This window comes from Phalacrocorax aristotelis, chromosome 1 (assembly GCF_949628215.1).
Source record: "Phalacrocorax aristotelis chromosome 1, bGulAri2.1, whole genome shotgun sequence".
In the NCBI taxonomy this organism is placed as follows: Eukaryota; Metazoa; Chordata; class Aves; order Suliformes; family Phalacrocoracidae; genus Phalacrocorax; species Phalacrocorax aristotelis.
The window spans coordinates 2,336,119-2,364,069 of record NC_134276.1 but is presented as its reverse complement, the minus strand read 5'-3'; the positions used below and the strand labels follow the sequence as shown (position 1 = coordinate 2,364,069).

Here is a 27,951-nt window from a genome sequence, read left to right as displayed (position 1 = left end):
GGCGGAGCGGGGCGGCCCCGGGGCGGAGCGGGGCCGGCGGCGGGGCGGCCCCGGGAGCTGAGCACCGCTGCCGCCCCGGCACATCCCGCTGCCGGTAAGTGCTGCGTACGGGAGGGACGGGACCAACCGAACCGGGACGGGATCCGACCCGAGAGGGTCAGGGTGAAGCAGGCAGGATGGTGCTGGGCAGGGCAGGATGGGACCCATTAGGGTAAGACCGAACCGGGCAGGATCAGACCCAAAAGACTCAGGCTGGACTGGGCAGGATGGGTCCTGAGTGGGTCAGGCTGGACTGGGCAGGATGGGTCCTGAGTGGGTCAGGCTGGACTGGGCAGGATCAGACCCAAAAGACTCAGGCTGGACTGGGCAGGATGGGTCCTGAGTGGGTCAGGCTGGACTGGGCAGGATCAGACCCAAAGGCTCAGGCTGGACTGGGCAGGATGGGTCCTGAGTGGGTCAGGCTGGACTGGGCAGGATCAGACCCAAAAGGCTCAGGCTGGACTGGGCAGGATGGGTCCTGAGTGGGTCAGGCTGGACTGGGCAGAATCAGACCCAAAAGGCTCAGGCTGGACTGGGCAGAATGGGTCCTGAGTGGGTCAGGCTGGACTGGGCAGGATCAGACCCAAAAGACTCAGGCTGGACTGGGCAGGATGGGTCCTGAGTGGGTCAGGCTGGACTGGGCAGGATCAGACCCAAAAGGCTCAGGCTGGACTGGGCAGGATGGGTCCTGAGTGGGTCAGGCTGGACTGGGCAGGATCAGACCCAAAAGGCTCAGGCTGGACTGGGCAGGATGGGACCTGAGTGGGCAGGATCAGACCCAAGAGGGTCAGACTGAAGCACACAGGATGAGACCCGCCGGCATCAGACCAAACTGGGCAGGATCGGACCCAAACGGGTGAGGCTGAACCAGGCAGGACTGGACCTGAGCAGATGAGATTGAACTGGGCAGGATGAGGCAGAACTGGAGAGGATGGGGTCAGATGCGGAGAGCATCGGTGCTTCGGTTGGACTTTGGGGTGGTCCCAAAGCCACCCCAAATGGTGACTGCTGGACTGTGCTTTTAGGGAAGTTTAGCAGCTTTTACTGTGGAGCAAGGCTTAAAAATCATGCCGTGATCCCCACGGCAGGGCTGGTGTGAGGCTCAGCAGGGTGGGCTCATCCCGGTCCCTCTGCTCCCGTGGCCTGGGGTGCTCCCGGGATGCACCTGCGTCTCCCAGGGCATCAACAGGGATCAGCCCCGTGCCGGCGGCGGTGTCGCGTGCGGAGTGCCCTCAAATCTGCTCGAGAGACCTGGGCTTCCCCGGCGTCTCCACTGCGGGTGCCGGGAGCCTGGCCTCTGCCTTTTTATATATGTCTGTATGTATTTGTACATATATACATCCAGAGGTATAAATATATTTGTATATATGAGCACGTGTGTATAGAAGCATAAATATATTTGTATATATATGGATAAGTTACGTATATACATGTGTGAGTCCATGTGCTCGGAGCCATATACTTGTGTATATAGGTATAGAACTTTGTATATACGTGTGTGTAAATGGAGATATATATTCCTATATATACATATAGAGAAATGTATGTGTGTATATCCGTGTGTGTGTATATGTGTGTGTGTATATATGTGTGTGTAGAGCCATATATATGTCTGTATATATGTATAGAGGTATATTTTTGTATAGAGGTACAGATATGTAGAGAGGTTATATTTATATGGAGAGATGTGTGTGCTTTTATATATATGTTTTTGCATATGTGCGTGGACATATAGCTGTATATGTGCCTATATGTTTGTGTGTATGGGTTTATACAAGCCCAGCCAGAGCCTCAGCGCTGCCAGCTGAGACCGGGCCAACTCATCGCACCTTCCCAGTCCCCAGCATCTCCCATTTCCAGCAGGAAAACGCTGCCTGGGTTGCTCAGAGCACCCCCCGAGGTGTTGATTTATTTCAGAGATGGGGCACCGAAGCATGGGGAGGCGAAGGGAGTCACCCGAGGGCAGAGTACATCAGTGGCAGAGGCACCCGGCATCACCGGAGGAACCATCCCAGTGCCCTGTCCCCGCAGGTCCCTGTTAAGCTCCCAAAAATGCCGCTCTGGCCCAATTTGGCCACATCATTACCCCTTCAGGCTTCGATAAACGGAGATTTCCCTTAAAACACCCAAGCCTTGGTCCCCAACCACCCTGGGGCAGGTGGGACATGACCACGGGCACCTGAAGGTGTTTGGGGACCAGCCAGGAGGTGTTTGGGGACAGGGACGTTGCGGCTTTGGCCAAGCGACACGCAGGGCGGGAGAACCCCCTCCCCCTTCATCCCCTTTGAAATCTGCTGAGCTGGAGCTTTCGCTTCCACCTCTGCCATCCCAGGCCTGCCATCAGGCCACCAGGACGTCCCCACCACGGCCTCCTCCCGGGGCAGGACACACCAGGGGGGAAGGTTTCCAAGGGAGGAAATCATCCCCTATATCCTATTCGAGGGCAGCGGCAGCCGAAATACCTTCCCACTGCAGAAACCCCCTTCGTATTAGTATCAGGGCGTTAATTGAAGCTAATTTCACCAGAGAAGGGCTTGCATGAGATGGTTTGAAAGCAAAGGGGCTGGAGGGGAGCAAAGCCACCCCGACACATGCCAGGGGAAGCTCGCGGGCACTGGTGAGCGGAGCCAGTGGTTATTTTCAGTCTCTTCCCCATCTGGCTGCAGAGCAGCCCCAGTTCTCTTTCTTAACCCCCTTCCTCCTTCGCAGGCACCTTAATCCCCCAGGATAAGGGTGACCCCAACCTACAGAGCACCCCAACACCACGGGCACCCCCTTTTTTCTCTTGCAAGTCTCATTTTGCCACAGGTTTCTCCTGGTGCCCGTCACCGTGGTGTCAGGGCACTAGGGCCAGGTCTCCATAATCCCATGGGTTTTGGGGAGGCTGAGTGCAGGCAGCACCCACCCCATCACCCCAAGGGCTGGCAGGGGTTCCTGTGACAGGGTTTTTGGGTGAAAAAAAGGGACTTTTTGGGTAACCCTTCAGGCCAGATCATGATCCAGGGACATGCCTCGCGCCCAGCAGCAGGATGAGGCCGAGTGCCTTGATGTGGTTTCGTTAGTTGGAAATAGCGGTGATTTATGGGCAATGACAGGCTGTGATTGCGGAGTTACGGGCGGTTGCAGGCAGTGGGTACAGTGGGGGTGGGGGTTATCCAGTGTCTAATAGAAAGGCTGTGCTCAACACATTCAGCAGCTGTTTTTCCTGAGATCGGGAGGGATTTTCCCTCCTCACCTCTGGCATACCTGTCCCCCTCAGCCTGGCAGCACTGGGGTTCAGTGGGCCACAGAAATGCTCCGAGGGCTGGAGCCCCTCTGCTGCGAGGCTGGGCTGGGAGAGCTGGGGTTGTTCAGCCTGGGGAAGAGAAGGCTGCGGGGAGACCTTATTGCGGCCCCCCAGGGCTTAAAGGGGGGCTGTAGGAAGGGTGGGGGCGACCTCTTTAGCAAGGCCTGCTGTGACAGGCCAAGGGGGGATGGTTTGAAACTAAAGGAGGGGAGATTTAGGCTGGATCTAAGGGAGAAATGTTTTACGCTGAGGGTGGTGAGACACTGCAAGAGGTTGCCCCGAGAGGTGGTCGATGCCCCATCCCTGGACACATCCCAGGTGAGGCTGGACGGGGCTCTGAGCGACCTGATCGAGTTGGGGATGTCCCTGCCCATGGCAGGGGGTTGGACTAGATGAGCTCTAAAGGTCCCTTCCAACCCAAACCGTTCTTTGATCCTATGATTCAGTACCCCATTTTGCTCTTGCAAAGAGTTTTTTTTTGCTTATTTCCCTTTTTTGTGGGGAGGGCCCCTCATTTATTGCCTGCTCATCAGATCTGTGGTTCAGCTGCCCTCTGTCACCAATGGCCTGTGTAGCCTTGGACATATCCCTTAGCACCCCTCCTGCAAACGCTCCTCTGAGGGGTGTTTTGAGGAGAAACTCTGCAAAAACGGGGCATGAGCCACACCAGTCCACTTCAAACCAAGTGTCCGTGCCTCAGTTTCCCTTGTGTGGCCGCAGTGAGAAGGGATGGGGCAACGGGAGCAACACTGGTGCCACCATCCCTGGTGCCCTCCCTGTCCCCAGCATCTGCCCCAGATACTGACCCTTGGAAGGAGACAAAAAACAGTGGAAAAGACCCCTAAAGTGGGGGAAAAGACCCAAAAATTCATGGGCCTGGTGACACAGCTGGTGGCCTCAGCCAGTTGCATCCTGGAATCCCCACATGGGTCTGGGCTATGTGTCCCCTGCACTGGTGGCATTTGCCAGCTCTGGATGTCCCTTTGGTGTCTGGGTACGGCTCTTTTTGGGGATGCAACGTGGGTGCATGGGGGATGCATGATTGTGCACACGCCTCAGGCATGGGGGCATACACACGTGTGTCCGCGGGTTTGCACAGGGAGGTTGCATGCATGTGTATAGGGGCCCCCACGTATTTGTATAGGGGCCCCCACGTATTTGTATAGGGGAAGGGGATGTATGCACGCGGTGTGGAGCTGCGATGGAGGTGCTGGGGCGGCCGTGCCATGCCACGCCGTGCCCACGTGGCCACGCAGTGCTGTGCCATGCGGTGCCCACAGTACGGTGCCATGCCAGGCAGTGCAGCGCCCACCCTGCCACCCAGGTTTCTGTTCCCCATTGGGCACTGGGGTGCTGTCATCGGGTAGAAAGGGGAAGCGTTGCTCAACGGGGCAAGTGCAGCACCCCAGGGCCACAGATGTGCCCAGGCACTTGGAAGAGCAGCAGGTCCCAGCACCCTGTGGCACCCCCTACCACCCCCTACCACCCTCTGGCACCCCGTGGCACCCCAGCAGGTAAGACAGGCTCCCATGTCCCCCAGAACCCCCCCCCCAATCTCTACCAGCCACTTTGTCCCCAATGTCACGGTGATGTTCCTGTGAGCACTCGTGGGGTGGCAGAGGCTCCTTTGGGTGCCCAGGGTGGGGGCTGGCTGGGTGCTGCCCTGGCCTGGGGTCCTGGGGGAGGTTTGGGGAGTCCCAAGGGACCGGGAAGTTCAGACCCATGGGGCACTTATTGGCTTGGAAGTGGCAGAGGTGGGTGCTGGGACTGCCTGGAGCTGGGTGTCAGTGGGTGCTACGGGGCGCAGTAGGGTGAGGGGGCGCTCAGTGGGGTGCAGGGGGGCTCAGTGGAGTGCCAGGGGGGTAGGAGGGTTATGCAGCAGCAAGGAGGGCGGGGGGGGAACTGGACTGCAAGCCTGGAGCATGCCCAAAAATGAGGGAGCCCTGTGTGTCCCCCAACACTTTCCCCAAGCCTGACCCCATGGCCCGGCTGTGCTTTGGGGCTGGTAAATCCCCAAAGACCTGAAATGGGGCTGCCATGGTGGTACAAGTTAATGGGGTGGACCCTGGACTTGTGTGTGTCCCCCCTGGACCCCTCTGTCCCATGTACCTCACCAGAGCTCAGCCACCCCTCTCCCTGCCTCAGTTTCCCTTCCCAGCCTGTGTGGGGGCACTGGCCACCCCATTTCCATGCAAGCTTGTCCCCACCAGGCGTCAGGGCTGCTGCTGGGGCATGTGAGGGAAAGGTGCCAGCCCCGTGCCTGTGGCCAGGGTTGCAGACAGGTCTGCGGGCAACGGAGGAAGCAAGAGAAGGAAGGAGAAGCGGCTCTGCCTGCGCCTCTGAGCTGCTGCAACCCAGGGGCGGGTAGCACCCATGGGTGGGTAGCACCCATGGGTGGCATGGTGAGGGATTTCACCAGGTGACATGGCTGGGGTCAGGGGTCTCTTTGTGCTGTAGGACAGCGTCTTTCGTGTTAGTCTCAGCTTCTAGGAGAAGCAGGTGGCCTCTTCTCCAGCTCAGAGCAGCCCAGAGGCCACGTGGATGGGCTCTCTCAACCCACAAAACCGAAAACCTCTGGGACCAGAGAGTCACCAGTCCCGCTTCCCAGATGAAAGTAACCACAAAACATCTGTGGATTGTGCTGGGCTCGGTGCAGGTGGCATCTCCTGAAACCCGGGGACGCAGCCCGCTCGTGTGACTGGCCGTAGGGTTTTGGCACCCCCTGCAGAGGAGCGGGAACCCGTGCTGGTGGCTAGCGGCACACCACGCTGCTGCCTCCTCTCCTGCACCAGGACGAGGGCGTTTTGGCCTTGTGCAAACCTTTCTGTGGGATCTAAGTGTTGGGGGAGGAGGAGGTGAGATCACAGCCACCATCCCATGCAGTCCCTCTCTCCACCTTCACCTCCCTGATGGACCTTTAAATCCATCGCTGTGGTTTAGAATGATAGAATCACAGAACAGGTTGGGTTGGAAGGGAGCTTTAGAGCTCATCCAGTCCAACCCTCTGCCATGGGCAGGGACATCCCCAACTGGATCAGGTCGCTCAGAGCCACATGCAACCTGACCTGAATGTCTCCAGGGATGGGGCATCGGCCACCTCTCGGGGCAACCTGGGCCAGTGTCTCACCACCCTCAGCGTAAAACATTTCTCCCTTCGATCCGGTCTGAATCTCCCCTCCTTTAGTTTCAAACCATCCCCCCTTGGCCTGTCACAACAGGCCTTGCTAAAGAGGTCGCCCCCACCCTTCCCACAGCCCCCCTTTAAGCCCTGGGAGGCCGCAATAAGGTCTCCCCGCAGCCTTCTCTTCCCCAGGCTGCACAACCCCAGCTCTCCCAGCCCGGCCTCGCAGCAGAGGGGCTCCAGCCCTCGGAGCATTTCTGTGCCCCCTCTGGCCCCGCTCCCACAGCCCCGTGTCTGTCCCGTGCTGAGGAGCCCCGAGCTGGAGGCGGCGCTGCAGGGGGGTCTCCCAGAGCGGGGCAGGGGGGCAGCACCCCCTCCCTCGCCCTGCTGCCCGCGCTGCTGGGGATGCAGCCCAGGGCACGGGTGGGGGTCTGGGCTGCGAGCGCACGTTGCCGGCTCGTGTCCAGCTTTTCACCCCCAGCACCCCCAAGCCCTTCTCGGCAGGGCTGCTCTCCATCCCCCCATCCCCCAGCCTGTGTGGGTACCGGGGGTGGCCCCGGCCCAGAAGGAAGGGGCTTTGGGGTCGCACACACTGGTCCAAGTTCATCTTGCTAGGGTGGATGTGACACCTCGTGGCCGAGTCACCAACCATCCCCTTTGTCATTCGCAGGCACTGCTGAGGGATCACACCAGCAGAGAGGGCATCCACGGTGGGGACCACCACCATGGCCAACTTGACGGCCCCCATGGGGGTCGGGAGGAACTCGTGCACCTTCCATGAGGAGTTCAAGCAGGTCCTACTGCCCCTGGTCTACTCGGTGGTGTTCATGGTGGGGTTGCCCCTGAACGCCGTGGTCATCGGGCAGATCTGGGTGACCCGTAAGGCGCTCAGCCGCACCATGATCTACATGCTGAACCTGGCCACAGCCGACCTGCTCTACGTCTGCTCCCTCCCGCTTCTCATCTACAACTACACCCAGAAGGATTATTGGCCTTTTGGGGACTTCACCTGCAAATTTGTCCGCTTCCAGTTCTACACCAACCTACACAGCAGCATCTTCTTCCTCACCTGCATCAGCATCCAGAGGTACCTGGGCATCTGCCACCCCTTGGCCTCATGGCACAAGAAGAAAGGGAAGAAGCTGACGTGGCTGGTGTGCGCCGCAGTGTGGTTCATCGTCATCGCCCAGTGCCTGCCCACCTTCATCTTCGCTTCCACTGGCACCCAGAGGAACCGCACTGTCTGTTACGACCTGAGCCCACCGGATCACTCTGCTGCCTACTTCCCCTATGGCATCACCCTCACGGTCACCGGCTTCCTGCTGCCCTTTGTGGCCATCCTCTCCTGCTACTGCAGCATGGCCCGGATCCTGTGCCAGAAGGACGAGCTGATCGGCTTGGCGGTGCACAAGAGGAAGGACAAAGCTGTGCGTATGATCATCATCGTGGTCATTGTCTTCTCCATCAGCTTCTTCCCCTTCCACCTCACCAAGACCATCTACCTGATCGTTCGTTCCTCACCTGACCTGCCCTGCCCGGCTCTGCAGGCATTTGCCATCGCCTACAAGTGCACACGTCCCTTCGCCAGCATGAACAGCGTCCTCGACCCCATCCTCTTCTACTTCACCAAACGCAAGTTTCGTGAGAGCACCCGTTACCTCCTCGACAAGATGAACTCCAAGTGGCGGCACGACCATTGCATTACCTACGGCTCCTAGGTGAGGATGAGGGCCACCTCGGTGTCACCGGGACTGGGACCGGCCATGGAGCAATTTTGGCTTTAAGCTCCACAGAGCAGAGATGGCTTCAGCTGGGGACATGCTAGAGGACAGGAGGACAGCATCTCCTGAGCTTCCAGCACTTTCATCCCATCTTGAGCCTGCAGCAGCACAGTATTAACCCCATCATGACTCAGTGTCATCTGTCTGGCTCAGTTGCTCAAGTTTGAGCAGCTTTGCGCCATGTTTCCTGGTGGCCAAGCCACCGATGCAATAAAAACCACTGGTGGGACCATGGCGAACACAGTGGGACTGTGAAGGACATGGTCCCTGGCTCAGGGCGAGCTGCCAGGGCGGTGATTTCTCCCCCTTCTCATGTAAAACTTCCCTGATGGGACAATGTGAAGGCTGGGGAGGGTTTGGCTCAGCTCACCCCTGCTGGGGCACATGGGGCCCAGTGTGTCTCCAGCTCAAGGTCAGTGTCACAGACATTTTGGGGGGTAATACCTTATTCTCCAGTCCCCAGAATGGGTCCAGATCAGTAAAAGACATGAGCCCACACATACCACTGGCACTGCAAAATAGTGGGAGAGCATCCCTGACCAGACTGGGAGCTGGGGACAGAGGACATAAGGACAACTGGGACACCCATGCTGGATTTCCCACCCAAGTGATGACCATGGGCTGGCTTAGACAGAAGCCAGAAGTGTTGTCATCTGCCTGCAGACCTTCAGCATCATCCGGGTTCAGCTCCCTGCTTAGCCCAGCACCCCAAATTTGGTCTATCCTGGCATCCTCAGCATCCTGCTGTCACCTCCTAACCAGGATCCACCAAAATCAGAGCTGCCACACCCAGGCACAACGCCAGGAGTCAGGAAACCCATGCCACCGAGCTACTCAGTGGCCTCGGCCATGTCACCACCCGTCCCATTGTCAGCTTGGCCTCTCCACCACCCCCGCCCTGGGTTGGGGCTTGAGCTTTGCTCCCCACAACCTCCGGCAGGACGGTGCTTCCTCCTGGCATGCGGGGATTTGCTTACACGGCTCAGGGTAGATGTACCAATAATCGCTCTGCGAGTCTTCTTTAGCATATAAGACATATAGAATAAACCTCCTCCCCTTTTTCAGATGGATATGTACACATATATACACCCACTATATATACGTACATGCAAGCAGGGGAAGGTGGTCCAGCACAGGCTACGTGGCGCAGATATTCTCCGCCCTGATTACACTCTATGTGTGGTTATGGTGTATATATGTATATATAGTATACATGCATATACATATATAAGGATAAATGTTTTGCTGCATTTCTCACAGGTTATCTGTACATAATAAACGTGTCTAAGTTGTTTTAAGCAATTTGCTTCCCATCTCCCGCGATGAGCACCCCTCCTGCACCCGGCCAAGCATGCGACTTCATCCTGACTTGCTCCCTGCAAGCGCGCGGCATCTTCCTCGGCTACCCGGCCACCCAAGGACCTCGCCAGCATCCAGGGCTGGTGGTCCCAACGTGGGTCCTTGCTGTCATGAGGATGAGGAAGGTGCCCAGAGTGGTTGTCAGCTTTTGGATGATGCTCAAAGATCACGGTGGGCTGGAATGGAGAGGGATCCTGTGACAACGTTAGCTCAAGCCGCCTGGTTTTGCAGGAGCGGTGGCCGTGTCCTGGCAGGGAGGACCACGCAAGGTGCCAACAGCTTTGGGGTAGAGCAAAGAACGTGATGGAGGCGGCAGAACCAGCCCCGGGGTTTCCCTTGTCCAGAGTTCATCCTTGCTGGAATCTCTTCTGACGTATTATTGGGGTCCTGCACCAGAAAGGCAAAATGCCAGGAGCTGTGAGAGTGGTGGCCGGTGGGACAATCCCAGCCTGGTGTCCCCAGTTCTCCCCAGGCAAAAGGAAAGGTGACAGGGTGGGAGACAGCGGGCCACGCCGTCTGGACCCAGGAGAGGGCGCAAAATATTCAGATTTGGAGACGTTCAGCTGGGTCTGTGGGTGCCCACCGGGCTGCAGGGAGGCATGGAGGAGCCCTGCTCTGTCACACCTCCCACCCCACGCATGGATAGCACCCATGGGACGTGGTGACCAGCCAGAATTTAACTGCAAGACAGTTTTGAGGGGGAAAAACTAAGTAGGTCCCAAAAAGGCCGGTGGGTGGCTGCAAGGACAGCGTGGGCTCGGGCGGTGACATCCAGCAGCCCCAGGACAGCCCAGTGAGGTCCCTGATGGTGGAATCACAAATTTTGAGTGGTTTTGAGGGTAGAAGGCACACAGACCTCACTAATATTTGCACTTTGGGCCTAACCGTGTCCTGTCTGGCCTTGCACTCCTGTCAGCAGTTCTTTTGGTAGCACCAGGCCTAGAAGCCAGGGCGATGGGCACAACGTGGCGCTTAGAGATAAGGTGGGCGCTTCAAAACATCTCCTTCGCTTACGAGATGCTCAACACCAGCAGCTTGCGGACCAGCTCCTACAGCACGGAGAGGCGATGTGTGGCTCTTCCCAAAATCCCATCTTGAACACGAGGTGACAGCAGGGACCTCATGGGGATGTTGTCCTTATGGCCAGGAGACACCCAGCCCCAGGGGAACCAGGGCAGGAGGGCGGAGGGAGGGAAGGGAGAGCCAGGGAAGGAATACCTGCCAGGGCGGTGCATCTCACAGCATCGCCGCAGGCACTTTTTAGGTCCTGAAAAAATGCATTTATGGGGGCTGTTGGATTTTTTTTTAATCACCACCAGGGTTTTTTGTGCCCCTGGGACAGCGACAGTGATAGCGATGTCCTTTATGTGGCCGGGACACCTCTCCAGCCCCATTGACACCGCCAAGGCCCCAGCTCACCCATCAACCACCCTCCAGCCACCTTCATTTTTCACATCCCCAGCGATAAATCCGTTGTCGTGGGGGAAAGGGGGTTACGAGCTGCAAATAGCAAGTGCTGACAAGTGATGCTAAAAAACCATGAGAAAGTCTGTTCACGGGGCGGTGCGTCGCCCGAGCTCTTTGCAAGTTGGGAACAAGGTGTTCTGCCTTCCTCAAGATGAGTTGCAAAGCAGGGGCTGGGGAAATCCACAGCAAAAGGAGGCATCTCTTGCTGGCACCCAAATTTTTGCTTACTTATCCTGGTTTTTCGCCAAAAAAAAAAAAAGGCTGGGAGGAGGCGGAGGGAGGGTGGTGAAGGATGGGGGGGAGGATGGGGGTGGTGAAGGATGGGGGGTGAAGGATGGGGGGGTGAAGGATGTGTGGGGGGGTGAAGGATGGGGAGTGAAGGTTAGGGGTTGAAGAATGGGGGGGTGAAAGATGAAGGAGGGGGATGAAGGATGGAGGGGGGATGAAGGATGTGGGGGGTGAAGGATGTGGGGATGAAGGATGTGGGGGGGTGAAGGATGTGAGGGGGGTGAAGAATAAAGGATGGGGGGGCGGTGCGGGGTGCCCCTGCTTGGCCTGGGAGCCGTCAGGCAGCTCCGCGGCTACCTTCCTCTTCCCCCCTCCCTCCCCCCCGTCCCCAAAATGAAAAATTAAATTAAAAAAAAGGGGGCAAAATCTGCCACCATCCCCCTCTGCGGGAGGAAACCACGCCTCCGGGGAGGAAAGTTTATTTGAATGCAACAAATAAAAAAGCAGGGGGTGAGGGAGGAGGAAAAGCCAAAAAAAAAAAAAAAAAAAAGAGGGGAGAGAGAGAAAACAAAGCGGGAGGGATGAAGCCCGCCGGCAGCCCGGAGGAGGAGCGGGGCCGGGCGGTGCCTGCGGCGGGGCCGGGGCCGGGGCGCGGCGGCGGCGGGGCCGGGGGGCGGGCGGAGGCGGTGGCGGCGGCGGGGGGGGGCAGACAATGGCGGAGGGGGGCAGCGGTCGGGGGGTAGCGGCGGGTCGGTGTCTCCTGCCCGCCTCCTCCCCGCCTTCCTCCTCTTCCTCCTCCTCCTTCTTCTTCTTCCCGGGTAGGAAAGTTTCAGCGTCGATCGCGGAGCAGCAACAACCGGGCCGGGCTTTTGGCAGCCTGGCCCCTTCGGTACGGCAGCTTTCGCTTCGTTTTACCGAGCCGGAGCCAACGGGCCCGGTTCATGCCGGGGCTCAGCCACCGTCCCCGGCTCCACCGCCGCCACCGCCGCCGCCGTCGTCGCCGCCGGGCCCGGGGTTAAACGCGGAGCCGCCGCGTTGGCCCAGCGTCCCGGCGATGCGGAAACTCTTCGGGGAAAGCTGCCGGCAACCTACGGGGGGAACCGGGAATGGGAACGGGAATGGGAGCGGGATGGGCAACGGGGCTGGAAGTGGGAGCGGGAGCGGCCGGGGAGCTCCCCCGCCGCCTCCGCCCCGCAGCCGCGTCCCGCACCCGGCGCTCCGTTCCCCCCGCGGAGCTCCGCCGGAGCCCGGCCCGCATTCCTGGCATAACTCGACTCGACCGCAACCACCCTCCTCCTCCCCATCTCCCCGCTCCAACGGGGAGGATGAAGCGGCGGCATCCCGTTCTCCCCGCGCTTCATCGGGCAGCGAAGGCGAAGGGCAAAGCGGTGCCCACCGTCACCGCGCCGCCCGGAAGAAGAAGAAGGAGAGCGGTGGTTGGGAGAGCCCGGCGGATGGCGGCGATGCCGAGGCCGAAGGCTGCGGGAGGGTGGTCCCCCGTCATCCGTTGCCCGTGGTGGCCCGTGTCTCCAAGGTGAACATCCTGCCCTTCGGCAGCCCCGGTGGGTCACGGAGCAGCAGTCGTTATTCCAGCACGGAGACGCTGAAGGAAGAGGAACAGTTTGGGATCTGTTGGCCCAACCAAGGACGGACTCTGCAGGCAGGTTACGGTGTCTATCGATCACCCAGTTTTGGGGCGAGCGATGGTCTGGCATGGGGGCAGCCAGTGGTCCGCGTCCGTCCCAAGCTGCCGCAGGGCACGGCCAAGGTGAAACCGGACTTTGGGAGCGAGAGCCTGCACCAATCACAGGGGCTGGAAGGGGAGCGGGCCAAGCACTGCAAGTCCTTGTCCAACCCCGACATCGCCACCGAGACCCTGACGCTCCTCAGCTTCCTCAAATCAGACCTCTCAGAGCTGAAGGTGAAGAAGAAAGGGGTGAGGATCGGCCTCGATGCCAGCTCCGACGGCTGCTCCGGGATTGCCAGCCCCTCCCCGGGCAGCTGCGGTGCCGCTCAGCCCCCCAACCGCTGGGCGTCGGGCGAGCGGCCAACGCTCAAGGACCTGACGGCCACGTTGCGTCGCGCCAAGTCCTTCACCTGCTCCGAAAAATCAGGGATGCGGCGGCTTTTCTTACAGAGCACCATGAAGCAGAGCTCCTCCGAGCTCCTCCTGGCCACTGCTGACGGCCAGGACCAGGTGGCTTCGGATGGGGGACAGCGGGGGGACGAGGATGCTCTCCCCATGGTCATCCAGGACCAGTACATCCAGGAGGCGAGGCAGGTCTTTGAGAAGATCAGCAGGATGGGTTCTCAGCAGGACTACGGCTTCACGGCCGAGCAGAAGGACAGCGGAGGTGTGGAGGGCGCCAAGGTGGTGGCACTGACGGGGACGACAGACGTGACCCTTCGGGGACGGGCAGAGAGCACGCGGTGTTTGAAGGAAGCAGAGTCGGAGGAGAACCTCGCTCGCAGGAAATCCGTGGAGGAGCTGTCGGGTCACGAGTCTAGTGTGACGGATGAGGGCATCGTCACGGAGCCAGAGCCCGTGGGGATGCCCTTCCAAGACCTGCACGAAGCCGTGGACACCTGGACCTTGCCCAACTCTGGGCCGGCAGCCGGTGACACCGAAATGCCACTGCCTGCTCACCCGGCAGCGGCAGTTGAAGACCTTCCAGCTGGCAAATCCGAGACACCGAGCACCCCCGGCAGTTTGCGGCGCTGCCGTAAGTTCCCCTCGGCGGGTGCCAATGGGATGGAGGGTGGCAGCGAGGGTGGCACCGAGCCCTACCGCTCCCTGAGTGACCCCATGCCCCACCGGAGATGCTCGGTGACGGAGGAGGCAAAAAATTTCTCCGTTGACAGCAACTTCCTGGGCTCGCTGAGCACCAAGGCGGGCATCCCCCAACCCGCCGCCATTGCAGGCAGCGCAGGCAGCGCAGGCAGCGACCTGTCGCTGGGCAGCGATGGGCCGCGGGACTACAGCAGCCTCATCCGAACCATTGTCAGCCAGCCCGGTGCTATGGCTAAGCTCATCGATGAGAAGGGCAACGGCAAGACCATCAAGAAGAAGTCGTTGAGCGACCCCAGCCGCCGTGGTGAGCTGTCGGCCGGTGCCTTCGAAGGTCCCGGTGAGGCCATCAGCGAGCTGGAGCCCACCATCCCACCGTCCAGCAGCGAGCCCATCCTCTCGGCACAACCAGCAGTGCCAGGCACCGGCCGCGGCTATGGCTTTGACCCCAAGTTGGCTGATGTGTTGTCCCCTCGCATTGCCCGGCGTAGCTCCAAGAAGCGCTCCAACCGCGCGGCTCACCAGGAAAACCAACCCCCGCCGGTGCCTGCCGTCCTCACCAAGAGTCGCCTGGCCACCAAGCACATCCGTCACACCAGCGAGCCCACCACCTTCGTCCCCATCACCGTCCCCGAGCCGCTTGTCCCCTCCAGCCACCACAGCCACCTCCCCGCGCCGGCTGCCAGCCGCTCATCTGGCAAATCCTTCCCGACCCTCCAACCTCCTTCGCTGGAGGATGTCACCAAGCGGTACATGCTGGCCCTCAACTCAGGTGACGCGTCCCCCAGACCCGGGGATGGACCTCGCTCTCCGCCTGCTGCCCCACCGCCCCGGCTGCCCCGGTGCCCGCGGCCGCCCGACGAACACAGCCCCAGGACCAAGCCGCAGGTGGTAAGTGCCCATCCATCCTAAAATCACCTTTGTTTCACGGGGTACGTGACCCCCCCAAAGCGTCGGCGGCTTTGGGGGTCCCTCACGTGTCCTTCGTTGGGGACAAATTCCCATCCACGCATGTGCTGCCAGATGGCCAAGAGCCTTCCCAGCCCTTTTCCGGCAGTCCCGAGGGGATGAGCTCTTGTTTGTAGGAGCAACCCCCACCCCAATAAAAAGGCGATTTTGGGGTGGGAAGAAGCAGTTTTCGGGTTAAATAGCACCAAATTTTGATGGAGGGTGGTTTTATTGGTATATTATATGCTATATTTATATATAAGCATCTCCCAGTGATGTTATATAAGGTTCTGGGTAATGGGTGTGCTCTTGGCTGGCCCTGAGACGCTGAACCAAAAACTGGCTTTTCCTTGGTGGGGAGGGCCTAAATGGTCCTTTTGCTTGGGGTTCCCCGTATCACCGAGCAAATTGGCATTTTTACCCCCAAAAAATTGCCATCCCTCTGCCTTGGACTGTGGGCTTAGTCGTGCCGGCAGCGTGGGAAAAAGGGGGAAGAATATTCTTGTGCATGCACTGAATATTTTATCAAGGGGTAAAGTTTTATCATGTCCATGGTCCATGCTGCTTAGGGGATGCAAAGGCGGTTTGCTCGCCCCGAAGCGTGGCTGTGTGCTTTGGGGTCTTTCATGGGGTGGGTTTTTGGCATTGCCGGCCCCTTGGCTGTTGTTTGAAGGTGGACTTTGGTTCCCATCACTCCGGGTGTTTGTGCCGGGAAGTGCTTGGAAGCACCACCTCCTCCTGCAGCACAGCAGCGCCGGCACCCACAGGGCTTTTAATAGCTCCGGGCGAAGCCCAGAAATACCCGTTCCCGCGGGGGATGAGCTGGGAGCTCGCGGGAGCGGGACTGGCAGGACTCTCTTGCCCTGCTTTGATGCCGATTTAAGAGGACGGGCTGGACCGTTCCTTTCCAACAGCCGCCGGCAGCCAAGCGTGAAGTCCCCGGGGCTGAGCCTGGTGGTGTAACCCTTGCTGGCCAGGGCAGAGCCATGCAGAGCAGGGGTGTTTTTCTTTGCATGCACTCAAAATCCAGGTCCCTGCGACATCATTCCCCCAAGATACTCTCTTGGGGTCAGGTATCTCTGCAGCATCTTCCCCCAAGATATTCTTCTGGGGTCCAGTGTCCCCACAGCGTTATTCCCTGAAGATATTATCTTGGGGGTCAGTATCCCCACAGCATCGTTACTCCAAGATGTTCTTTGGGGTCCAGCAGCCTTGCAGCATCATTCCCCAAAGGTGTTCTCTTGGGGTTGGGTATCCCTGTAGCATCATCCCCCCAGGGTGTTCTCCTGGGGTCCAGCATCCCTGCAGCATCATTCCCCCAAGATGTTTTCCTGGGGGGCTCTACCCCCCATCCAGCTCTTTCTCTGAGGGCAGGGAGCTCTCGGCTCCTGTGTAAAACATGCTTGGAAATCATTGTGGGTGAATGTTGCAGCATTTTTGCTCGATGTACTAGTTCAGAGCGAGGCGCTTGTCCTCTCTGATCTCAGGATGAAAAGTGCTGTTGAAGCATCAAGCGTTACAGTTAAGCTGGGTAACGAGGGACCTCCCAGGGCTGCGGCTGGTGGCACCTCGGTGATGTTGCAGGTCCCTGAGGCATTTCTTTATAAAGAAATATCTCTTACTAAATTATTAATAATTGAAGTTTATGCAATCCATGGTTTATATTAATAATTTATAAATGATATTTCTTATTCGGGAAGCTCCCTGTGGTGCCCCAGCGGTGGTGCCCACCCCGTGATGGCCACAGGGATGCTCTGCTGACCCCACACCTCGATACACCCCCCAGCCCTGGTGACTTTGGGATCACTTCGGGTGGATTTCGCCAACTCCAGCACTGGGTTCTGGCGACTGGGAGCCCAGTTTGGCTGAGCATCACCTCGGGGACATGGGCCACCTCGCGGGGTCAGACCCTGGGGATGCTGCTCCTCACCTTGCTTGAACCCGCCGGCCTCGGCAAAGAGGGTGCGAATTTTCCCTTTTAAGGGCAACGCCGCAGCTGTATCTTCAAATCTCTTTCCTGCCTTTGAATTTCTTTGTGCTGCAGCCATAACATAACTGAAACCAAGTTTTTTATTTCTCTTTTTGATTTATTATATAGCGGAGCTGGGATGTTTTATTTCAGATGGCACCAGCCAGGGCTTGGGGGGGCAGAGGGGGACCGAGCCCTACAAGGGAGTTGCTTTAATTATAGGCAAGAGCATCGAGGACCGGATATAACTTGGCACTGGGATGGCTGGCTGGGAGTGGAGATTTACGTGCTCCCCGGCCAACGGTGAAGAAATAAGCTTTATTTTTTTAATTATTTTTTTTTTGCCTCCCTAACTCAATGGCAAAGGCCGGCATCATGAGGTCAGTTGTCTGCTTGGGGATGTGGTCACCACTGCTTGAGGATGTTGGGGTGTTGGAGCATCCATCCCACGTCACGGTGATGGTCTGTCCATCCTGGTGTCCATCTCCAGCAGACACTGCTGGGAAGGGATTAATATGGGGTCTGGGAAGTCTGCAGCGTCACTCCCCCAAGATATGCTCCTGGGGTCCAGCATCCCTGCAGTGTCACTCCCCCAAGATATTCTCCGGGGGTCCAGCATCCCTGCAGCATCATTCCCCCAGTATATTTTCCCAGCCCCCACGGTTTGGGGGTGGCTTTGGCAGAGGTGAGCGCTGCCTTTCTGGCTGTTTGCTAGGTTCGGCCGCCCAGCGTGTCCTGGCTGGGAGAGGTAACGTGCTGTTCTCCCTCAGCAGCAGGACTGTTTGTCCTGGGTGCTTTCCAGCGATCCTCCATGGGGCCGGAGCTGGCCAAGCCATCCTGGGTGAAGAGCTCCTTCACCCTGTGTCTGATGCTGGGCATGAGGCTTTTAATTCCCCAGGAGCCATTAGCAGCACCTCCTGCTCCGGCGCACAGCACAGGGGCCACGGAAAGAAATGATGCATTCAAGAAAGCAAGAAAAAAGCCCCCAAAACTCAAGACAGATAAGTTTTTCTGCCTCCAGCATCCCACAAGCCACTGGGATGGGCAGCACACGCATGCACACGCATGCACACAATGTGCAGCAGCCCAACAGCGAGCAAGGATGCATTTAGGGTGGATTTGGGGACCATTTGCTGCTTGGTGAATGTATGAGCAGGATGCCAGGCTGGCAACCCCTTGCATCTTTCTTTTCCCTGTGGCTGAATCCATCACGGGATGGAAAATTAGGTATGTTCGCTGCCATGCTCTGTTTGTTGACTTAGCAGCAGTAGGATTAAACAGGAAAATATTGATTTAAATATAGCACCTCGCGGGAGCGGAGGAGTCGTGGGAACTCGGCCCCCAGCGCCCTGGCCGCTGCCTTCCCCACCTGCTGCGCCCCGAGCGGGGCAGCCGTACCCCGAAAAAGCCATCAGGGATGGAGGGGGATCCCCGGAGGGAAACAGCAGGGTCACGTTCCCAGGGACGCTTGCGTAAAACGCCCCCGTCCCTCCCTCTGAGCCCACCCTGGCACGGCTCATCCTCCAGAAGCTCATCCTTGCTTTGGGGTCAGCTCGAGGGCTGGATCCATGCACCAGCCATATATTCTTCGGCCAAAGGTTGGCATCTTTGGACCTATTTATCCCTCCATTCCCTTTCCATAAATCTCCATAGAAACCAGGTTTTGGGCCACGGCTGGGAGTTTTCTCATTTTTTGGTGTTACTGGAAATCTATAATTAAAGCCTTTGCGGGGGGAGGATGGGGATGGGTAAATCTTGGCTTTCTTCTCCTGGCACCTGCACCGATGGTTTGCCCGTGTTTTGCGCCCCTGGCTCCGCCGTGCTCAGCAAAGTGCCGGGGTGGGGGGAAACTGAGGCACGCAGGCAGCCCCCGCTGCCTTTTGGAGGGAGGTTGGAGGTTGGGTGGAGTGAGGAGAAGTTGGCCGGCACTGGGGGGACCCACAGTTGATGCTACCTATCAGTGGCACAGAGTGATGCTGGGACCACCAGCACAGGGTCAAGCAACACAGCCCGGGAGGGGTGAATCAACCCAAATCCCCTTATCTCTGCCCATTTTTGCCCCTTTCCTTCCCCGCTGCCAGGGTGTTGAATGCCCTTGGGTGACGCAGACATGGCTGGTGTCACCCAGAACCACCCCCCTTGCTCCTTGTCATTGTATCCGGTGCCTGCCCCTGCTTTAATTAAAAGCCTCTAATTAATTAGGCAGCAAACTGCAAAGGAGGGGATGGACCAGCCGGGATACACGTCCTTTGAGCCCAAACACCCCAGGGGAGCACCCCATGGGTGGGGGGGTGCCCTGTGATGGCTGTGGGGCAGGATCTGGCCCTGCAGTGAGAGGGTTAGCGCTGGGCTGAGCTCAGTGCTAGGGGCTGGCCTTGGCCTGTGGCCGCCTGGCCCAAAGGTCAGGCTGTTGGCAGGGTGCCGGTGCTGCAGCGAGGGTGGGAGGCTGGGACGGGCTTGCGTGAGCTCCACTTAAAGCCTGCGGAGAGACCCAAGGCCCTGCGCAGGTGCTGGGGTGCGCGGAGAGGTCCGTGGTGCAGGGGTCTACGTGCAAGGGTGCATGGAGAGGTCCGTGGTGCACGGCTGCACGTGCACGGGGAGGTCCCTGGTGCAGGGGTGCACACGTTGATCCATGGTGCTGCTGTCCGTGTGCATCCCCGTACAGGGAAATTCCTGGTGCTGGTCTGCACCTGCCTCCCTGCACGGGGAGGTCTGCGGTGCCGGGGTGCGTGGGAAGGCCCTTGGTGGAGGGGTTCTCATGCAGGGGTACACACAGAGGTCCTTGGTGCAGGGGTGCCCATGCAAGGGTGCATAGGAAGGTACCTGGCCCTGGGGTGCATGTGCAGGGGTGCACGGGGAGATCCCTGGTGCTGGGGTGTACGTGCAGGGATGCACAGGGAGGTCCCTGGTGCTGGTGTACGGGTGCAAGTATGCATAAAGAGATCAGTTGTACCAGTTTGCGTGTGCAGGGGTGCATAGGGGGGTACATGGTGCTGGTCTGCACACACACCCGGTGCTGTTTGCACATGCAGGGGTGCACAGGGAGCTCACTAGTGCCACTGTGCACCTCCGTCCCTTCACAGGGAGATCCCAGGTGCTGGGGTGCACGTGCAGGGGTGCAGGGATAGACCTGGGGTGCACAGAGGCATCGGTGCTCCTGGTGCACACACGCAGCGATGCACAGGGATGGTGCAGGGCTGTACCATCACCGTGTGTGCATTGCACGGGCCGCTCTGCATTTCCTGCCTGCATGCGTGCACAGGGCTTCATGCCTGGGCTTTTCCATGCAAAATCACACGCCTCCGAAGCTTCTGCATGGAGGAGGTGGCCTCAATCGCTGATCTGCTCTTGCAGGGGAAGCAGAACATCGGTATCTCTGAGATGTGCACGTGCATTGGTGGTAGCCTCCTGCCAAATTCAGCTGCGATGGAGGCTCAGAGCTTCCCGGGTCTTGTTGCTGCGGCATTAGTGCATCCTTGCAAGGTTTATGGGATTTAGATCCTTTCCCAGGGATATTTCCGAAGCAGGAGGTTTCCCGTTGGTGCTGATCCCTATGTGATGGGAGGGACCAGAAAGGTGACGTGCCAAGGTCTGCACTTGCCATGACTCCGTTGCTGAGCTCCATCACCTGTCCAGGACAGGCAGGTCCTGGTGCGGCAGTTCCCACAGCTTCAGAGCTGCAGCAGGGGCTTCTCCTAAATTCAGGATGGAGAAGGTGGTGCCATCACACAAAGGGAGGATGCAGCAGGGCAGCCCTGGGGTTTGGTCCGTACTGAGTTTCTTCCCTTCTCTTAGGGCTTTGCCCTGGAAAGTGGGGGAAGAGACTCCCTTCTTCCCTTCTTCCCTTCTTCCCTTCTTCCCTTCCTCCCTCCCTCCCTCCCTCCCTCCCTCCCTCCCTCCCTCCCTTCCTTCCTTCCTTCCTTCCTTCCTTCCTTCCTTCCTTCCTTCCTTCCTTCCTTCCTTCCTTCCTTCCTTCCTTCCTTCCTTCCTTCATCTCAGTTCATTTATCCATCTCCACCCATCTCCACCCATCCATCTCCATCCATCCATCCATCTCCTCCCATCTCTTCCCATCTCCATCCACCCAGCCAGCCAGTCCCCACCACCCATCCCCACCACCCATCCAAACCAACAGGCCCCACTAGCCATACAGGCGTGATTTTCAGAGCGGGCATGGTCCATCTTCCAGGACATCTCCTTCTGAAGGCATCAAGCCCAGCTTGCACAGGCAGAACCCACTAAACCAAATACATTAATACATTGCCATTCCCACCATGGTGTTTCCAGGCCAGGATGTGTCCGGAGGAGAAAAATCAGCCACTTCCACCCCCTTTCCCTCAACGTGGCTCTTTTTAAAGCTCTGATGGTTGGTCCCAGTGGGGCTGTTTCTCCAGGCTCCCTTGGTTTCCATGGAGAGGATGGGTGAGGAATTTCAAAGGGAATGGCTCCAGTAAATGAACTCTTCTCTAAAAATAGCATGTTTGCTTTTGGGTCTTTGGGAACTGCGGCCCGGCCAATGGGAGGGAGAACAAAAATCAGCATCTGGGTAAAAATATTCCAGTAACTCGCTCTTCGTGCAAACTCCTGTCAGAGCTGCTGGGTGGCTGGTCCCAGTCTGCCCAGTCCCTGCCCGCACTGGTACCGGTTGCTCCGTGACCGCTGTTCCTTGTTGCAGATGGAGGTTGTCCCCAGGCTGTGTGTCCCCCTGTGCCTTATATAGATTATTTTGAGTTGAATCCCTTTAATTTGAGGGGTAGAAGGGTTGATGGCAGGAACATATCGGGTTTGTGTGACCCACCATGCCCTGCGATGTCCCAGAGCATGTCCCTTTGTGGGAACCAGGGAATGGCCACCACCACCTTCCACCTTACCAGTTACATCCCAGACACCAACGAACCCCACTAGGACATCTCTGCATGGATGTGCTGGGGAAAGGACATCTGTGGGTGGTGTCCACCACCAGGGTCCCTCTGGAGGGGGTCACCGTCCTGACATGTGGATGGCCACCACCAGATCCCCTCCAGAGGAGCCATCATCTCGACGTGGGGGCGGCCACCACCAAGTCGCCTCCAGAGGAACCACCATCCCAATGTGGGGACAGCCACCACCAGGTCCTCCCTGGAGGAGTCACCATCCCTACATGGGGATGGCCACCACCAGGTCTGCCCCTGGCAAGGCACCATCGCCACGTGGGGACAGCCACCACCAGGCCCCCTCTGAAGGAGCCACCATCCTGATGCAGTGATGGCCATGAGCAGGTCCCCTCCGGAGGAGCCACCATCCCCATATGGGGACATCAGTGTCCTTACGCAGTTCCTGGGGTTGAAGAAGGTTTCCTTGGCGGTGCCGTGGAGTTGCTATTTGTGATCGCCCGTTCCTGAGCCTGCCGGTACTCTCCAAAGAAAACAAGAAGGGAGTTGTTTGCATGGGAAGATTGGCATCTCCAAGCCCGGGATATGGTTTCCTGCTTTTTTTAGCTGGAGTAGCAGCAGACTCGTCGGCCTGCCCTGATTTGGCATCCTTCTTCTTGCCTTTTTTTTTTTTTTTTGGAAGGGTTTCATCCTGACCCCTCAGCAGAAACACTGTCGCTAGCGGTAGGGAGTCAGTTTTGGTCTTTTTCTTTGGTTGCCCAAAACGCCGGTGAGATGGGATGTAGATGGCTCAGAGCCTCAGTAAGCGGAGAGGGGACTCATCCCTTGGTCATCCGAGCCCGGCACAGGTCAGTAGATGCCGAAATGCCCTTTCTTTGTCCCCCCACCCCCACCCTAGGGTGCCGCTGTGACAATGACACAAGAGGGAAAGCGTCACCTCTCACCTCGCTGTGATGTGATGTGAGATGTGGGCGTTTCTAGTGAGGTCCGTGGTCTGGCTCCCTGCTGCCCCCACTGCAGCCGTGCTGGGCGAGGGGACCCACTGAGCGTGGGATGCTGCGGGGCTGGGTGTCCGTGGGGCGCTGGGGATGCTGGGGATGCTGGGGATGGAGGCTGGCGTGGGCACAAAGCGGGTCTTCTGGTGGTTGCACCCAGGCTACTGCCAAGGGCATGGATCTGGGTTGGGGGGACATGAGAAGGGCTGGGGCAGGGGCACAACACCGGCTGTTTGGGGCTCCTGTATGTCTGTCCGCTCCTGGGTGTCTGTCGGCTCCTGGATGCTTGTGGATTTGTGGTGCCCATGGACTCCTGGTACCTGTTGGGTCCTGGGTGTCCATCAGCTCATGGGTGCCTGCATCTTGTGGTTGCTTGGGGATTCATGGGTGTCCATGAACTCCTGCTACCTGCTGGATTCTGGGAATCCATCAACTCCTGCATCCCTGTGCACGCTGGGTGTCTGTGGGCTCCTGGGTATCTGCTGGATCCTGGGTGCCCATCAGCTCCTGGCTGCGTGTGGATTCATGGGTGTCTGTGGACTCCTGGGTAGCTGTTGGATGCTGGCCATGGACTTGGTTGCCCATGGACTCTGGATGTCCATAAGCTCGTGGGTGTCTGTTGGCTGCTGGGTGTCCATCAGCTCCTTTGTGCTTGTTGATTCATGGGTGCCCATGGTACCTATTGGATCCTGGGCATCCATCAGCTCCTGGGTGCCCATGGAATTCCCATTGGCTCCTGGGTGCCCGTGGATTCCTGGGTGTCTCTTGGCTCCTGGGTGCCCATAAGCTCCTTGGTGTTGCCAGGTCCTGGTGCTTGTCAGCTCTTGGGTGCCCATGGACTCCAGGGTAGCTCCTGGGCATCCATCAACTCTTGGGTGCCCTTTGGCTCCTGGATACCTCTTGGCTTCTGGTGCCCCCCGAATTCTGAGTCCACTTGGAGGCCTGGATGCCCATCAGCTCCTGGGTGCCCATTGCTTCCTGGTGCCCATTGGGTCCTGGGTGCTCATCAGCTCCAGATGCCCATTGGCTCCTCATTCCCATCGGCCCCTGGATGCCCTTTGGCTCTCGGTGCCCATTGGCTCCTGGCCTCCATCAGCTCCTGGGTGCCAATGACCTCCTGGTGGGCATCATCCTCAGGGTGCCAGGCTGGAACCCTCCTGGGTACCCCAAGTTTGCTTGCACCCCCTTTCCCTGGATCCACACCCACGCCCCCAGGCACCCAGGGCACCTCTTACCCACATATGCCAGGCTGGCACCCAACAACGATGCCGAGGGGTGCCAGCATTGGGCACCCTTCTCCTCCCTGGCTTCCCTCTCCCCCCAGAATCCCAGTAACTATTGCTTTGGGGTGCTGCGGGACACAGCAGCGGAGGGTGCTGGTGGGGGATCCAGGGATGCCGGGCGGGTCGGGGGGCGGCGTTACCCCTCACCCGGTGGGTGCGGGGCCGGGTGTGCTGGGAGGCGGCAGATGAGAAGGAGGAGGGGAGAAGAGCGCGGCTGACCTCAGCATCTGGAAAGCTGCGCTCTTGGGCCGCGGCCTGCGTGCCGAAAACCGGAGGCAAAAAAAACCTTCCATATTTGGTGAAAGCTGCTCTGGGGCTCGGCAAAGGCTGGCTGCAAACGGGGGGCCGGCAAGCCCCCCGCCGTGCCCTGGGCTGTGGTGACACGAGCTTTGCAAGGGCTCTGCAAATGCACTGGGGGATGGATGGCAACGGGTGGGGGTGGGGGTGGTGGGTAAACTGGGGTGAGCATCATGGATTGGGTAGGAGGGAAGCATGGGGACCCATGGAGTGCTGCCAGCAGCGGAGGGAGGATGCCCTGAGATGTGCCAGCATGACCCTGAGCCTTGTATTTTGGGGGGGGGGGGGGGGTAGGGAGCCCCTTGCACACCGGCGCTGATGATGCAAATCCTGATTTCAAGTGCAAATCCCATGGGAAAATCCCCACGATGTATTTAGAGGATGACTTTTTGTTGCTTTGGGAAATTACCCTCCCGCCATCTCCCTGCTCCCCATCCCACTGGTGCCGCTCCCGGCACTGCCACTCACCGGGACAGCACCGGGATGCCCAGCATCCTTCCACCCCTCCCTGAAAAAAAATCACCCTGACTCCTTTATTTTTTATTCCTGTTTTTTTCTCACACTTAAAAAGCAGAATTACAGCCAGGCCATGTCCTCCCGGGATGAATCACTGCAGCCGAGAAGTCAAGGAAGGGAAAACAACTGAATTCTCAGTGCATCTGTTCGGGGCTGAAGCCGCCCTCCCCCTCCTTCTCCTCCTCCTCCTCCTCCTCCTCTTCCTCCCAGTCCCAGAGGCAGTTGTGCTGCTGGGTTTCTCCATGGGAGCATCCCTGAACAAATCAAGGCTCCTCTGTGAGCTGGGAGCCTGGGAAAAACCATGACCGAGGGAAAAGCAAACATCTCCAGCCCCAGGGCTGCGAATAAACACAGGAGTATTATTAGTAACCGAAGTGGAGCTGAATCAGAGCTGCTGATTTATGCTCTTATTTCCTTTCAAGAAGTTACGCTTCGGAAAGTGACTCGGACTTTTCTTACCCGTGGGAGAAGAGCGAGCGGCTGGGCGGGGAGGGGATGGAGCCCCGGATGTGATGCTGTACGGCGTCGGCCTGGCTCGGGCACGACCCCGCTTCTGCGGCACCGGTCCTCATGTTCCCATGGGATGTGGAGGGTGGTTTCCCCAGGACACGAGGCCTGGTGGTCCCAGGGATGGAGGGGACTGGCATCCAGGGATGGGATGACTGGTATTCAGGGATGAGGAAGCTGGTACCAGGGATGGTGGTGGTTGGGACCTGGCGTGACTGGTCCCCAAGGGTGGGGTGACATGCTCTGGGAAGGTGACTGATACCTAAGGATGGAGGTAGCTGGAACCCGTGGATGGGGTGACTGGTAACTGGGGGTGGCAGTGACTGGTACCAGAGAAGGATGTGGCTGGTACCCAGGAATGGAGGTGATTGGTACCCAGGGATGGGGTGAGATGCCCCAGAAAGGAGGTGACAGGAGGTCCAGGGAGGTTCTCCTCCCGCTCTGCTCTGCCCCAGCGAGGCCACACCTGCAGGGCTGCGGCCAGTTCTGGGCCCCCCAGGTCAAGAAGGGCAGGGAACTGCTGGAGCAAGGCCAGCGCAGAGCTGCCAAGGGGATCAGGGGCTGGAGCATCTCCCTGGTGAGGAAAGGCTGAGAGACCTGCGCTTGTTCAGCCTGGAGAAGAGAAGCCTGAGGGGGGTCTCATCAGTGCTTATAAATATCTGAAGGGTGGGTGTCAGGAGGATGGGGCCGGGCTCTTTCCAGCGGTGCCCAACGCCAGGCCAAGGGGCCACGGGCACAAGCTGGAACATGGGAAGTTCCACCTGAACATGAGGAGAAACCCCTTTGCTGTGCAGGTGCCAGAGCAGGGGCACAGGCTGCCCAGAGAGGCTGTGGGGTCCCTTCCCTGGAGACATTCACCCCCCGCCTGGACGCGGCCCTGTGCCCCTGCTCTGGGGGTGCCTGCTCCAGCAGGGGGTGGGACGGGATGGGCTCCAGAGGGCCCTTCCAACCCCCACCGGTCTGGGAGTCTGTGGTTCTGTGACTGGTACCAGGGGTGGAGGTGGCTGGTACCATGGATGTGGTGACTGGTTCTCAGGGATGGGGAGGACTCCCGGGGTGGGAGTTACTGATGCCCAGGGATGGAGGTGGTGTGGTTCAGGAGGCGATTGGTACCCAAGGCTCCAGGGGCAGGTACCCAGGGATGGCAGCGGCTGGTTCCCAGCCAAGCAAGGTCTTCCCCTGGCTGGTGGCTGCCAACCCTCCACCTGTGTGGCACAGAGCTGTGGGGGACATATGGCTGAGCATCATTTATCCCAAGGCAAAGGTTGGATGGATTTGCCTTGAAAGCCCTAAAAACCCAATCAAACCTCCTGCTTAAAAACATCCCAAGAGGAGATAATATGATTTTTTCCAAGCGATTTGCCTGCCAGAAACCGAGCGATTGAGGAAATACAGGATTGGATGTAATAGTGTCATCCTAATTTGGATGATGGTACCAGCAGGGGCTTTTCCAGCTGTGCGAGCAAGTTTTACGTGTCGGGATGATGCTGTTTGCTGTGGAGGTGTTCGCTCATCATGTTGGGATGGATGGAAGTGGGTCCGGTTTTGTTTCTGAGCCTTTTTTTCCCAGGGTTTTGGTAGAAATAAAGCCAAGAGTATGTTACAATTGCTAAGCTTGGGTGTTTGCCGTGCACCACGGGCTCCCTGGGGCAGGGGTCTGTCCCCATGGGCCAGCGGCTCCCACTTTGTCCCAGCTCCCTCTTGTGGGATCTGCCCTGGGAAAGAAAAGGTGTAGAAATCTCGGTTCCCCAGTGTATGGCTGGGTCCTGGCACAACTCGTTGCACCGCTGACCTCAGAGAAACGCTGCGTGGTGTGGGTCCGGGAAGGGAATTTTGGGGTGAAATTGAGTCTCTGGGGATACTGAGATTCCCCCTCCCATGTGATGTGATTTTTAGCATCCCAGCCGGGTGGTGACAGCACATGTGACACCCACCTGCCTGTCCCCAGCTTCAGCAGCCCAGTGTCCACCAGCAGCGGGATTTGGGGGGTGGGGGGGGTGTGTCCTCAAAGTGGCTGCAAACGGCATCATTACATGCACTGATACGTGCACAGTCTCAGCCTGGGAGGTTGCAGGATGGCCGGGATGCCTCATGGATGTACATCCCTGCTCTCCCTTTCCCCTAAAACACCATTTTTCTCTAAAAACTGAAGGTTTTAGGACTTTCCTCCATCAATGCCTCTTTGTTTGCAGGGGGTAGAGGCAGGACATGATTTGCCACAGCCTTTATTTAATATTTTAAGATGTTTTAAAATCCCTGGGGACGCTCAAGCTCCTCCTGCATTGTTACACTTGGGCGGGGAAAAGCAAAATGATGGATTTGCACATGGATTTTTTAATTCAAAAATAAAATAGAGCAGCGTAGGAGAATTCCCATCCTTCGGTGGGAAGCCAAGCAGGGTTGGGGGGAGTTATTTCCAATGCTGGAAGGAAACACTGGGGGAAAACCCCCTCTCTGAGCCCACCACCCTGGATTTGGGGTGCCTCCCAAATCCCC

The 27,951-nt window shown here is 58.4% G+C and overlaps 2 protein-coding genes across 4 annotated transcripts in view; both read left to right on the top strand.

Annotated features, from left to right (window-relative positions):
* The first annotated feature begins 40 nt into the window (after positions 1-40).
* On the top strand, positions 41-9,527 carry P2RY6 (pyrimidinergic receptor P2Y6). Of its 3 annotated transcripts, none has more exons than XM_075110434.1 (2): positions 41-94; positions 7,117-9,527. In XM_075110434.1, exon 2 carries the CDS (start codon positions 7,172-7,174, stop codon positions 8,162-8,164), a length of 993 nt encoding a protein of 330 aa, XP_074966535.1. In that variant the 5' UTR covers positions 41-94; positions 7,117-7,171; the 3' UTR covers positions 8,165-9,527. The 3 variants fall into 3 exon arrangements, with proteins under 3 accessions (XP_074966535.1, XP_074966626.1, XP_074966453.1); XM_075110525.1 differs by having other exon boundaries at positions 88-211; XM_075110352.1 differs by lacking the exon at positions 41-94 and adding an exon at positions 4,739-4,839.
* Positions 9,528-11,982: 2,455 nt separating this feature from the next.
* The window catches only part of ARHGEF17 (Rho guanine nucleotide exchange factor 17), a 35,724-nt gene continuing 19,755 nt past the window's right edge, over positions 11,983-27,951 (top strand). The window contains exon 1 of the mRNA XM_075110225.1: positions 11,983-14,960. Within this exon, the coding sequence (XP_074966326.1) occupies positions 11,994-14,960 (2,967 nt within the window). The 5' untranslated portion in view covers positions 11,983-11,993. The remainder of the gene's footprint in view (positions 14,961-27,951) is intronic.